General features: G+C 42.5%; 2 protein-coding genes across 4 annotated transcripts; one reads left to right on the forward strand and one right to left on the reverse strand.

Annotated features, from left to right (window-relative positions):
• The first annotated feature begins 856 nt into the window (after positions 1 to 856).
• Positions 857 to 5,380, forward strand: TDX (tetraticopeptide domain-containing thioredoxin). 3 transcript variants are annotated; one of them, XM_048674241.2, is made up of 9 exons: positions 857 to 1,109; positions 2,654 to 2,770; positions 2,879 to 2,966; positions 3,122 to 3,202; positions 3,284 to 3,348; positions 3,435 to 3,575; positions 4,083 to 4,196; positions 4,564 to 4,594; positions 4,952 to 5,380. In XM_048674241.2, exons 2-9 carry the CDS (start codon positions 2,669 to 2,671, stop codon positions 5,287 to 5,289), a joined length of 960 nt encoding a protein of 319 aa, XP_048530198.1. In that variant the 5' UTR covers positions 857 to 1,109; positions 2,654 to 2,668; the 3' UTR covers positions 5,290 to 5,380. The 3 variants fall into 3 exon arrangements, with proteins under 3 accessions (XP_048530198.1, XP_048530196.1, XP_048530195.1); XM_048674239.2 differs by having other exon boundaries at positions 857 to 1,076; positions 2,657 to 2,770; XM_048674238.2 differs by having other exon boundaries at positions 858 to 1,076.
• A 144-nt stretch (positions 5,381 to 5,524) lies between these two features.
• LOC125509297 (ABC transporter G family member STR) lies at positions 5,525 to 10,163 on the reverse strand. Its single transcript, XM_048674237.2, has 4 exons — positions 8,932 to 10,163; positions 8,642 to 8,821; positions 7,932 to 8,200; positions 5,525 to 7,791 (listed from the first exon to the last, which is right to left on the reverse strand). Exons 1-4 carry the CDS (start codon positions 9,601 to 9,603, stop codon positions 6,201 to 6,203), a joined length of 2,712 nt encoding a protein of 903 aa, XP_048530194.1. The 5' UTR covers positions 9,604 to 10,163; the 3' UTR covers positions 5,525 to 6,200.
• Between the last annotated feature and the right edge of the window lie 2,442 nt (positions 10,164 to 12,605).

Below are 12,605 nucleotides of genomic sequence, written 5' to 3' on the forward strand. Positions count from 1 at the left end.
ATGCTCGAATCGAGCATTTTCAACGAGTCAGGCCCGAGCGATGCAATGAAGCGCACGTGGATGGCTCTTGCCATGCAAACTAGATGACACATGGTCCATGGGTGTAGCTGGTTGTACTTGGTTATGTTCTCATCAACCTCTTACTTCTTCGCTTAGTCCCTTTTAATCTACACAGCGGTGCTTCGATTCGAGATAAGCTGTACACGAAAAAGATGCAGGTCGACAATTTGATTTCATTCGAGTGATTAGTTTGTAGTTTCGTTGATTGTATATGTTGAATTTCATGTTTGGAGCCTTTTTAGACAAATCTCGGCAAATTCCTCTGCACATTGTCAATGTTTTCATGTTGCAATGTACTCTCTCCGTTCCTAAATATTTGTCTTTTTAGAGATTTCAAATGGACTAATACATATGGATGTATATAAACATATTTTAGAGTTTAGATTTACTCATTTTGCTCTGTATGTATTCATTTGTTGAAATCTCTAAAAAGATAAATACTCCCTTTGTTCCTAGATAGTTGGACTACCACATACGGATGTATATAGACTTATTTTAGAGTGTAGATTCACTCATTTTTCTTCATATGTAGTCACTTGTTGAAATTTTTAGAAAGACAAATATTTAGGAACGGAGGGCGTACAATTTTTACTCACCCTTATTTTTTCTTTTGAGAAAAACTCACCCTTCTTTTTTGAGAAAAACTCACCCTTCTTATTTAACTTTTCAGGCACGGGCTTCGGGCCAACCGTGGATGCATGGGTTCTGTCTAAACGGGCCACAACTAGCACTTGCTACTAAAGGGCCCACAAATTAACCTAAAAAAAAGGAAAGGCCCACAACTAGTGTTGGCGAGTAAAGAACTTGCACGGTTGTTGCACCGAACGGCCGTGACCGCGAGACAGACCCGACAGCTCCGACTAAGAACGGCCGGCGGCTAGGGCGAGTCTACCTCGGTCGTTCTACCAAGTCCAAGCTAGGACACGGCGGCCGTCAGGGCTCCAACGAGGAACACCGGCCCTCTCGACCGCGAGGACCTGCTCCGTGCGGCGGCATCGGCTCCTCGTCAAGACAAGGTCAGCGCCTTGCCTCCTCCTCGATCTGCGCTGGTACTTACCCTAGAATTTCCCCATCCACGGTGTGCAATTTTGAGCAGTATATACATGTGCTCCGACCTAGTTGCGAGCCTTCGTGATGTTTGATTTGGCCGTGCTCAGATTTGGGCACCCCCGTTGCTGATTCAGCTTCATAACATGTGCGTCGTATCTGAATTTCGTTGCGAACGTGCGCTGGTAAAATTCTCTAGCGTTTATTGCGGGCCGATGAAGTAGTTCATTCTGCCTGTGGCTGTAGCATCTGGTAGATTGCAAAAATCTGGGTACTAGGTTCTCCTGGTTGTGGATTCGGTGCGGCGATTTTAGTTTATAGAGTATTGATTCTCCCATGGTTGAGTGAGTTGCGCGCTGCCCTTCCTGAAATTCTGTCATGGTTCTGTTGCCCAATTCAGTTCCAAGCTCCTCTTGCATGAGAAGCAACCACTGTTCATATAAACGCAACTATAAACTATCACTTGCACCAAAGCTACAAACTCCGTGGTTGGTAATTCTGTCATCGATGTTAAAAGCATAATCATGTACAAATATGCAAACCTAATTATACGCGGAAATCCTCTCAGCTCAAATTGAATTGTAACAATCTCCCACGTTGTCAACGTCACCCCTCTTATGCGTGGAAAATATCGCAGCCTATGGTATTTGGGTGATCATGCAAATTTTGCACATCATCTACACATGTATTGCGAGAATCGATTTCGACATGGTTTTATGATGGAAGTATTTCACAAAATATTACTCCCTCCGTTTCTAAATATTAGTCTTTTTAGAGATTCCACTATGTACTACATGCGGAGCAAAATGAGTGAATCTACACTCTAAAATATGTCCATATACATCCGTATGTAGTTTGTAGTGGAATCTCTAAACAGACTTATATTTAGGAACGGAGGGAGTATATGGAAGTATACAGTTTCTCTGAATAAGACTTATGCACAAGACAATCCCTACATAAATACCCATGGCCGATCTGGCAGATAAAAATAATGAGCACAAAAGATACATCTAATCTACATCTCCATGGGACGATGGTCTGGACGATGCGGTGGTGGCCCAGCTGCAGTTTCTCATCGCTCGTTGCCTCTCCAAACCTAGTCTCCTCCACCATCCCTCCCTCTTCTTCTTTGTGGAAACCTCATCAAGTGATCTCGCTCGCTCGGATTCTTTGCTTATCCTGTTGCCACCAAAGTGAGAGGAAGTATCGAAGAAACCATTTTGTTATGGACTTCGACAAAGCCTTTAGTACCCCCGGTCCCCCTCTCCCTTTTTTTCCGATGAAGTTTATTGGTTCTGTTGTGCTTGACATGCTTCTTGGTCCTGTTCTCAGCCTTGGAGCTAGGTTTCCGGTAATCTTTCTTGGTATCTTCATTGTGTACCGCTGACACCATATTGTTGATGATTTGGGCGTCATTGATGTGCAAGATTATCTTTATTGGTTCTTTATGTTGGATGCAGTTAGTCCTAGTAGTTGGTTTTGTGCAAGTTATTCAAACAAAAACTTTACAGATTAGTTGAACTTTAGTGAATTTTGTTTTTTGCAGAAGGCATCAGAAGGCATGGCGAAGGTGGGAGAGAACAGCTTCGAGGATGAAATCATGGAGTCGGACATTGAATTGGAAGGGGAAGTTGTTGAGCCAGACGATGATCCTCTGCAGAAGGTCAGGATTTGGGTGAAAAGTCGTTTGTTTTTGATAGAACCATCAACCATATGTTCTGTGCTGGTGGTGTGGAAAATTGATGTTGTGCTTTTCCCTTATCTGTTACAGATGGGAGATCCATCGGTTGAAGTCTCTGAAGAAATGCGCGACAAGGCACAGCTCTACAAAAAGAAGGGTGTTGATGCGCTTTCAGAAGGTAAGGTTTAATTATTGTCACAGGGATGTGAGGCAATTAATCTTTGCATATGCAATATAAGAGAATGGATGTGAGCTTTTGTAGTTTGGTGAAACTAGATACTGAAAGTTCTCCTCCTATTTGAATATTTGAATAAATGTGGATTTGTGTATTAGGTAAACTGGACGAAGCAGTCGAGCACCTGACGGAGGCCATCTTGCTGAACCCCACTTCAGCTATCCTCTATGCAGCCAGGGGTATCAAGAGTTACTATATGTAATCCTTCAATTTGATCTTGACTTTGTATGGCGCTCTTATCTTTGATGCACTTTATGCAGCTGGTGTTTTTGTGAAGATGAAGAAACCAAATGCAGCGATTCTTGATGCGGAGGCAGCATTACAGGTTTGGATGCCTCATGGATAATAAATCCCATTGCTGTCCATAGATATGCTCACAATCAAGTTCCTGTGTAATGTGTACTTGCTCAGATAAATCCAGATTCTGCTAAAGGATATAAATCACGAGGGATGGCAAAAGCTATGCTTGGGAAGTGGGAAGATGCTGCTCATGACCTACACTTGGCAGCAAAATTGGATTTTGATGAAGAGATCAGCTCAGAGCTTAAGAAGGTAAGATATTAACCATTAACATCCAAAATGCCCTTTGGACCCCGGGCTTAGTGATCCTGGACTTTCGAGAAATTCGAAAATAAATATTGAGGTGTTAAAATTTGTTGAAGATAGCAAACATCACATACTCTGTTTCTTTTACAAATCCACATTTTTTTATGTAGCTCACAAAAGTAGTTATTAATGGAATTTTACACTGCATATTACATCTCTCTCTCTCTCTCTCTCTCTATATATATATATATATATACATACATGTGGAATTATTTTAGGATTTTTTCAAAACTTTTGATATGATTTTTGATTTTTTTTAATTTCTGGGATCATGGAGCCTTTTTTTTCTCTCGAGAAAACGCAAAAGCCTCACGTTTCAATGCATTCCCTGAGCTCCAAATCGCCGCACTCCTGTTAACATAGCCTACCATGGAAAAAAAGGAGAGTAGGGAGGACACTGATCATTTCCGCTTGAAGTAAAGCTGTGTCTCAGACATGCATTCCCATGTACAGGTTGAACCCAATGTACACAAAATTGAGGAGCACAAGAAAAAGTATGAACGCCTGCGTAAAGAGAGGGACATGAAAAAAGCTGACTTGGAAAGACAGCGTAGGCATGCTGAGGAGGTAATCATCTTTCCGAATGGTTGATAGAAGTAGGAAGGTCTCTACAAATCCTTTGTGTTTCCGAGTGTTATCATTAAGACTGAAACTCGTTTACTCCCTCTGTTCCTAAATATAAGTCTTTTTAGACATTCCAATATGGACCACATACGGAGCATAATGAGTGAATCTACACTCTAAAATATGTCTATATACATCCGTATATAGTCCATATTGAAATCTCTAAATAGGCTTATATTTAGAAACGGAGGGAGTAATTAGTAGGAAGGTCTTTACAAATACTCAAACCATGTTTGGTATTGTTGTGACTGTCTTGATACCTCAAGCAACTTCTGTATACTAATGTTTTCATATACATTGTGTTACACAGGTGTCTGCTGCTTCTGCTATTCTAAAGCCTGGTAAGTTTCGTATATAATTTGTTAGATTATCTCCATACAGACTTATACTCCCTCCGTTCCTAAATATAAGTCTTTTTATAGATTCAAATATGGACTACATACGAAGCAAAATGAGTGAATCTACACTCTAAAATATGTCTATATACATCCGTACGTAGTTCTTATTGAAATCTCTAAAAAGACTTATATTTAAGAACGGAGGGAGTATATACAAACATTCGAAGGAAGTACACACAATATTTTTTGCTTGCTTTCTGTGTTCTGATAACATTTCCTCTTCAAAGTGAAGTGATATATTGTTGCTGATGCTGGATTTAATATGTCTGACGCACATATTATTTTGTGATGTTCTATCAGGTGATGTGATCACTATCCACTCATCTAATCAACTGGAAGAAATATTTACAGCCGCGTCAAAACTGTCGAAGCTTGTGATTCTGTATTTTACTGCAACATGGTGTGGACCATGTCGTTTTATGGGCCCTGTTTACAAAAGCTTATCTGAACAGCACCGAAATGTCGTATTCCTTAAGCTGGACATTGATCAACAAGGCAATATTGCCCATCGCTGGAATGTCTCAAGTGTTCCAACATTCTCCTGTGTGATAAATGGCAAAGAGATTGATAAGGTTGTCGGGGCTGACAAGACCGGCCTTGAGAGAAAAATTGCGGAGCATGGCTCTCGTAAACAGTGAGCTGTATCATGTTACTCCTATGTTGTACTCATATGGACTCAACTCAATAAATGAGTGGTTATGAATAAAAATTGACCTACATGTGTGGAAATTCTGGCTGTCTCTGTATTTTCATATAGTATTAATTTATGTGCTTTAGTAGTGGTCGTGGTGCATGCACATACACCCGAGAGAGTATGTATTTTGATGTTCCATGGAAAGTTACTCTAGCAATCTACATGTTGAAAGTTTACCTACAAAACTAAAGTTGCTTTTGCAGGATTCTTTTAGCTTTCTGTCTAAAATGAACTATATTTCTTGTTAGTAGTACTGTGAGTCTGTACCTTGTTCTACCTATGTTGTTATGTGTTTTTAATTCACAAAATCTAATAGCTTCAACATTCCTCATTCGATCTCTGAAAAGTATTTCTCATATTGTAGACTACTTGTGTGAATCTGATTTGCTGTTGATGCCATCATAGTTTGCTTGTCCGTGTCCATTGATAATTGATGCAGTAGCTTTTGTAAACCTAACGGAGAAATAAATACAACATTTGATAACAATATTCCACACCTTTGTTTTGTAAGTTATTCATTGTAAAATGTGTGCCAGTTACATATTCTATGGTTCTTATATGTAAGAGCACATCACAGTATGACTTCCTGCATGATTGCATGGCGACCTACAACAAAATGCTGCACGGTGCAGCCTCTGGGGCACATCTACCTGAACTAGTCAAAATAAGAAAGAATGATGTTGGCTTTCGCTTGATGCTTTTGAAGGCAAACTTTCCATTACATCGATTAAAGCTGGTAGCAATGTGCTGAAAGGAGATAACAAATGCATTCTGCCAAAAGAGAATGAGAAAGATCACAAATGCACACAAAGAGATATGGGATACATATTTGGTATGCCTTTGCTGGAGAGCTATTTACTTCCTCTCATTCTTGGAGTAGAATCTGAGGACCACATAGAAGAAGAGCCGATAGAGCACACCCCAGGCAAGGAGGATTGCAACATCAACCCAGATGCTGTCCATTGTGATGTCCATGGAGGTGAGCACATCCTGGCCTATCAGGGGACATGTTGTGATGTTTGGGTTCAGTTGATCATGGAGGCCACTCAACTTGATTTCTCCCAGAGGTCCTGGTGACAGCTGATTTTTTGTGCCGGTGTAGCAATGGCCGCCTTTGAACTCGTTGACGAGCAACGCCTCAAACGGGTACTTGATTGCGGAGATGTAGTGAAGCCATCTCCAGTAAATCGGGATCTTGTTCCGCTTCAGGAAGAACCCGCAGGTGAGGAAGAAGAGCGCCGTCGTTGCAATCACGACGGCGTAGCCAGTGATGTAGCTCGGAACAAGCGCGCTCACCAGCATCACATAGGCATTTGTTGTGATGAGCGACGCAAAGAGGACGATCCAGAAGTAGAGCAAGCTGCTATTCAGGTGGAGCATGAACTTTGTGATCACCGCAAAGGTGAAGCCCTGGATGGCGAAGAAGGGAAGGTAGACAATGAGGGAGGAGATCACGTAGGTCGAAGCACGGTATGCATTGTGTGACCTCTCGCGGATGAAGATGAAGCGTTCCTGGATGAATGTTGGCACTGCATCATTCGAGGAGAAGAAGACGAGGCAGACTGCAAAGATGTAGAAGTTGAGGATGCGGTTGATGGTCAGGAAATCGGAACCGCTGAGGCGATGGAACAGCGTCGAGAGGATGAGCGCCATGACGGTGAGCACAATCTCACGAGAGAGGAACAACTCCGGTGTGCGCACGACATTCAGTGCGGTACGCCATGAAAGTACAGCCACCTCCCTGAGCCAAGGATTGGCGAACTTGGGCCCGTCCTCTGGTGCATCTAGTGGCTCAATGTCAAGCCCCTGCTCCTCATAGTCTGGCTCTTCTGGCTTGAACACTGGTTCTTGGGGAGACGGAGGAATTGACCTGTGCGGCGTATTCACACGGCTTCGCTGGTAGCTTGACATTGGGGTCCTTGCCGGTGTTCGAGCTGGAGTCCAAGTTGGCCTGCGCTGCGGCGTCCCTGCGACACCATTGTAAACCCAGACTGAGAAATCTTTGTAGAACTGTGAAGCTAATCTTGGGTGGTAGCCCGAGTTTGCAGGATGCATCGGTGTCTGTATTTTTCTCTCAAGAGAATTGTCGAAATCACCCTCCTCGTCATCAATATTGTAGGACTCAAAGTTTGAGAAGGGGTTAGCATGAGGCGTTGCGCTTGCAAGTGAAAACTGGTTGCTTTTGAGTTGCATTTGCCTGAACTGGACTGACTTCTGGTATGGTGTCCTCGGTGTTCTCGGCACCGGAGTCTTTGCAGCTTCAGTGGGTTTGCTGCCATCCCTCTGGTATGCAACCAAAGGCTCAAGTCCCAGTGTCGATTCATCGTACTCCTTGATGACATCCAGTAGATACTCCATGCTGTTCTCTCCCTCAGGTACTGGCCGGCCGAATCCAGCAAGGTATGTGGGAAGTGTGGTTGGGTTGCCTAGATAGATCAGTCGTCCTCTGGATGAAATAATTGAACCAGTTAGAAGAGTATATAGCATAGTGCAATACGACTGGAATGCAATGTAACCATTAACAGCCACAATGGGAAGTTATTAACAGGCCTGAGAGCACCAGATTGAATAAAAATGGAATACTACCTTGCAAGGATGACAATTCTGTCGAGAAGCATCTGGATCCTGAAAGATGGTTGATGGATAGTCATGAGCACAATGCTTCCTCCTCTTGCGATATCCTTCACTTTCTCCACCACACTGTGTGCACTAGTGGAGTCGAGGCCGGAGGTTGGTTCGTCGAGAAACAAGAGAGATGGCTTATGGATGATGTCTGTGCCGATCGACACTCTGCGGCGTTCCCCGCCAGAGACCCCTCGCACCCCTTCATCCCCAATGTATGTGTGAGCGGTTGTCTGTCATTCGGCAAGGGTATGCTTGTCAAAAATCTGAATAATTTTCTCAGGAACTATTTTTCATGTAGTTCCGGTGGACCAGATATTATTGGATTATTACTGTGCCCACTAAGCTTCTGAAGTTCGGTTGCGATTCGTAGCTACTATTGGACAGTTGCATCGCATATTTGCGCAGGATTACAATCTAACATGATTTTGGAATTACTTAACAAACTTTGAGCCATAATTGAACAAATTTTATTGTGGTTCGTAGCAACGCACGCACTCCTTGCTAGTCAAACAATAAATTAGGAAACATGAGAGTTCTGAACTAGTATTGTCGCTAGAGATGCTTATGTGATCAATTTAAGGTTCAGAATGTGGCAAAGCAGTGCATAAATTGAACCATTATTATTGGTTGACTCATTTAGGGATGCTTGAGTAGGGAGAATTAGGGGTTACCTGCAGACCAAGCTGCTCAATGAGTTCCCACACCCTCTTGAGCTTCTCAGCCCTTGAGAGGGATGGCGGGAGCCTGACCTCAGCTGCAAACGTGAGCGTCTCCAGCACCGTAAGCATGGGAAACAGCTGATCGTCTTGCATCACGTAAGAGGAAATCTGCTTCATGTAGCTCGTGGTGACCTGATCAAGTTTCAGTTCAGAGCATAAGAAACTCCACCGTTTGTTCTTTTTGTCTCTTCTTGTAATGAAAATGCAACATAACCATCGAGTCGAGTGTTAAAAAATCTTACGGGTCGTCCGTCGATGCTGACAGACCCTTCGAGGCTCCCCTTGGCGATCCTCCCGGCAATGGCGTCGAGGAAAGTGGACTTGCCGGCGCCGCTGGGGCCGAGGATGGCGGTGACCTGGCCGCGGAGCGCTTGCCCGGAAATGTCGTTGAGCAGGTACACCTCCTTCTTGATCTTGACCCCGTCCTTCTTCTGCTTCTTGATGACGCTGTAGGAGAGGTTCTTGAACTCGAGCCCCTGGCCGGGGAAGGTGGTGATCTTCTCGCCGACGGCCGGCACGGGGCCGCCGCGCTTCCCCCGCACGTCCGCGGCGTCCAGGAGGCTCTCCAGGCTCTTCTTCCTCTCCGTCCGGCGGGCGGGCATCTCCGCCGCTCTCCGGGCGGTGGCCGCCGTCTCGCCCGCCCTCTCGGTCCTGTGGGCGGCGGGCAGCACCTCGGCCGCCCTCTCCGTGCGGCGTGGAGGCGCCTCGGCCGCCCTCCGATGCGCCGTCTCGTCCGCCGCCGCCCTCCGGTGGTCCCTCTCGCCGTCCCTCCGCATGGCCGTCCTGTGCTGCTGCTGCGGCTGCTGCATCTTTGCTGCGGTGGGCTTGCGGCTTCCCCTTCGCCCCGCTTGATTCCTTATATGATGCCCGCAAACAAGAAAATTTCTGAGTACGCGATGCGCCGGTGGACGCATCCCAGGCCGCCAAACGCGAGGTGTTTTGTCCTGCGTCCAGAAGCTTTGGAGGCGATGTTCCCGCTGGCCGCGCCTTGGTTTCGCAGGTGGGCGTGGCGCCCTTGGCGCGTTGCCGCGACGTTGATATTGAGGCAGTGGTGGCGGCCACGCCGCGCCTGCCTTGGCCTGTGCTTCTCTTGGGGCTTGCAAGTTCCACTAATGGTTACCTTTGCTGGCTTGCTGCAGCTTGGACTGGCGCAGAATTACGATGACTGATTCAGAGCCTCTGCTGCATGCTGCTGAAGCTGAATATTTGGGCAACGGAGAATACGGAGCGGCAGAGCATCTAGTATTACCAGGTCGTAGTTACACAGGGTTAACGACCGGAAGAGAACTGAGCTGAGCTTACCAGGTCGTAGTTACACAGGGTTAACGACGGGAAGAGAACTGGTCGCGAGCAGTGTGACTCTGATCTGCCGCCGAGTGTTTCCCGCTGGCATTCGTTCGAAGCTGAGTCTTGAGGAGCGTACCAACTACGGAGGGGCATCGTCGTCGTCGTCGGCGGCAATCGGGAAACACATTCCCAGCTTATTTCCTCGCGGTCGCAGGAGAGACAACCTTCATCTGCGGGAATCCAGCCGGCGATCGGCGCCCGGTCTCTAGCCGCAGTCTTGTCTGGCATTTCTCCTCTCGCAGGTCGCAGCGTCCGTCCCGTTGGGTGTTGGAGCGGGCTGTGTGCGGCCCGCTATGCATGCCAAGAGCTGTTTATCGCCTAATGCGAGGCAGAGCTCCGGCTCGCCTCTGGCGCGGTGCTACCGGGCCGGTCTAGCACTGTAGCTGCAGACGCGAGTTTTTTTCAATGGCTTTTTTTTATCAATCATTGTTTGCATCAGTTTTCTTTGTATTTCTATTTCTAATGGTTTTACTTTATTTCCCTTTTTTTACTATTTTTCTTCGTGTTTCTTGATTTTTTTGTCAGTCTCTTCGGTTTTCTTTGTTTTTTCATTTCCTTAACACATGTCTAAAATTTTCATACACATTATACATTTTTTTTATAAATTAGAAAAATGTTTTTATACACGTTTAACATTTTCTAAATAAATGACTAACATTTTGATGTCTGTTTCATCGTACAGATTGTAAAATTTTGTTATACATCTAAAGTATTTTTACAAACGTTTAACAATTTTTAAATGCCTGATTGTTTTAAATACATGTTTTTGAATTCTTTTTTAATACATGTTAATTGTTTTCACAAATACACGTTGAAACCTTTTATTGAATGATACAAAACACTTTATAAGCTATGAGGAGATTTTTTACATTGTACAAACACTTCTAATTTTCACAAACGTAGTTTTAAATACATGAACATTTTTTGCATTGTATAAATACTTTTAAAAACTTCAGAAACATATTTTTAAAGTGTAACATACTATTTTAATAGTACAAAACATTTTTAATTACATCAATATTTGTTTTACGTTCTATACCATTTTTCTAAAATGTCGCGTACATTATTTTGGAACACATGCACATTTCTTAATGTCATGATTTTTTTGGAATGCTACCAACATCATTTATAAATTACACCTTTTTTTACACTGTTAAAAATTCGTGACGTTTTTTAAAGAAGTAAGTAAATTATTTTTTGTAATACATTTATTTATAATATTTTCAAAAGTAAAAAATAAAGAGGCCAAAAGTTACTGGTGCATGTGTACCTGCGTGATCATGGGCGCCCATTTAGGGCATCCTTGAGGTGAGACGTGCTATTGTTACTGTTTTTTGAGATACCTTACCAGGCTTGATGACGGGAGCACCTATGTGCCGCTTACTGCGGAAATCAGTCGGGGCTAAGAAGGAATCAATCTCACGACCGCGCACTTGTATAGCGAGGTACCTAACCACTATCCTGATTGCTGCTTGAGGTGATATGGCAATGCGAATACTATAGAACTAGTCACATCACCAGATCCGGTTATTTTTCCAATTTTCGATCTTTAATAGTAATTTCTGAATATATTTTTAAATGTAAGAACATTTTTTACGAAAACACATGAGTTTTATTTTTTAGCAATTTTTGAATATGTAATCAAATTTTAAAAAAGGAACAAATTTGAAGTTGTGGACAAATATTGAAAAACAGGAACATATTTTAAAATTACGATCAGTTTTGATTAAAACAGACATGTTTTTTGAAAATGTGAACAATATTTTGAATTGTTGAAAAAAACTAAAAACAGGAACATATTTTGAATTTGTGAACAAATCCTGAAAATATTTGAACATTTTGTTAAATGCCGAACAAAAATTCACAATCATGAACAAGTTTTGACAAAATGCGAACATTTTTTGATTTTGTGAACACTTTTAAAAAAGAGGAGCATTTTTTAATTTGTGAACAAATTCTGAGAACAGGCACATTTTTTGATTTGTGATGTTTTTTGAAAACGGGAACATTTTTTTAGAATGATGAACAATTTTTTAAAGATGTGCTTTTTTTCAAAGAAAAAATTACCAAATAAAATTTGAAAAAGGATCAATTTTTGAAAATTGAAAACAAATTTTGAAACATGAGTGATTTTTGAAACATTCCAAAACAATGTTCTCAAACCTGAAATTTGTTCAAAAATGTAAAAAAATGGTCTATATGTTGAAAAAGTGCGTACATATTTTGAATTTCTGAACATTTTTATAGACAAGAACAGTTTTTACCTATGCGAACAAAAAATTTGGAACTACAGAAAATGTTTTTGAAAAACATGAAACTTTTTTCAAGTTGCGAACAAATTATGAAATTCTGAACAAAATTTTTAAAGCAAGAACATTTTTTGAATTTTTGAAGAAATATTTGAAAATGAAACATTTCATGAAATTATGAACATTTTTTGAAACAAAGCGAACAAATTTTGCAAGCTATGAACAACATTTGAAAACAGGAACATTTTTCGTAAAAATAAACAAAATTTGTAAAATGCGAACATTTTTTGAAAAAGAAAAAGAAATCTTAGAAAGAAACA

Source organism: Triticum urartu, chromosome 5A (genome assembly GCF_056163025.1).
Source record: "Triticum urartu cultivar PI428250 chromosome 5A, HENAU_Tu73, whole genome shotgun sequence".
Taxonomy (NCBI): Eukaryota; Viridiplantae; Streptophyta; class Magnoliopsida; order Poales; family Poaceae; genus Triticum; species Triticum urartu.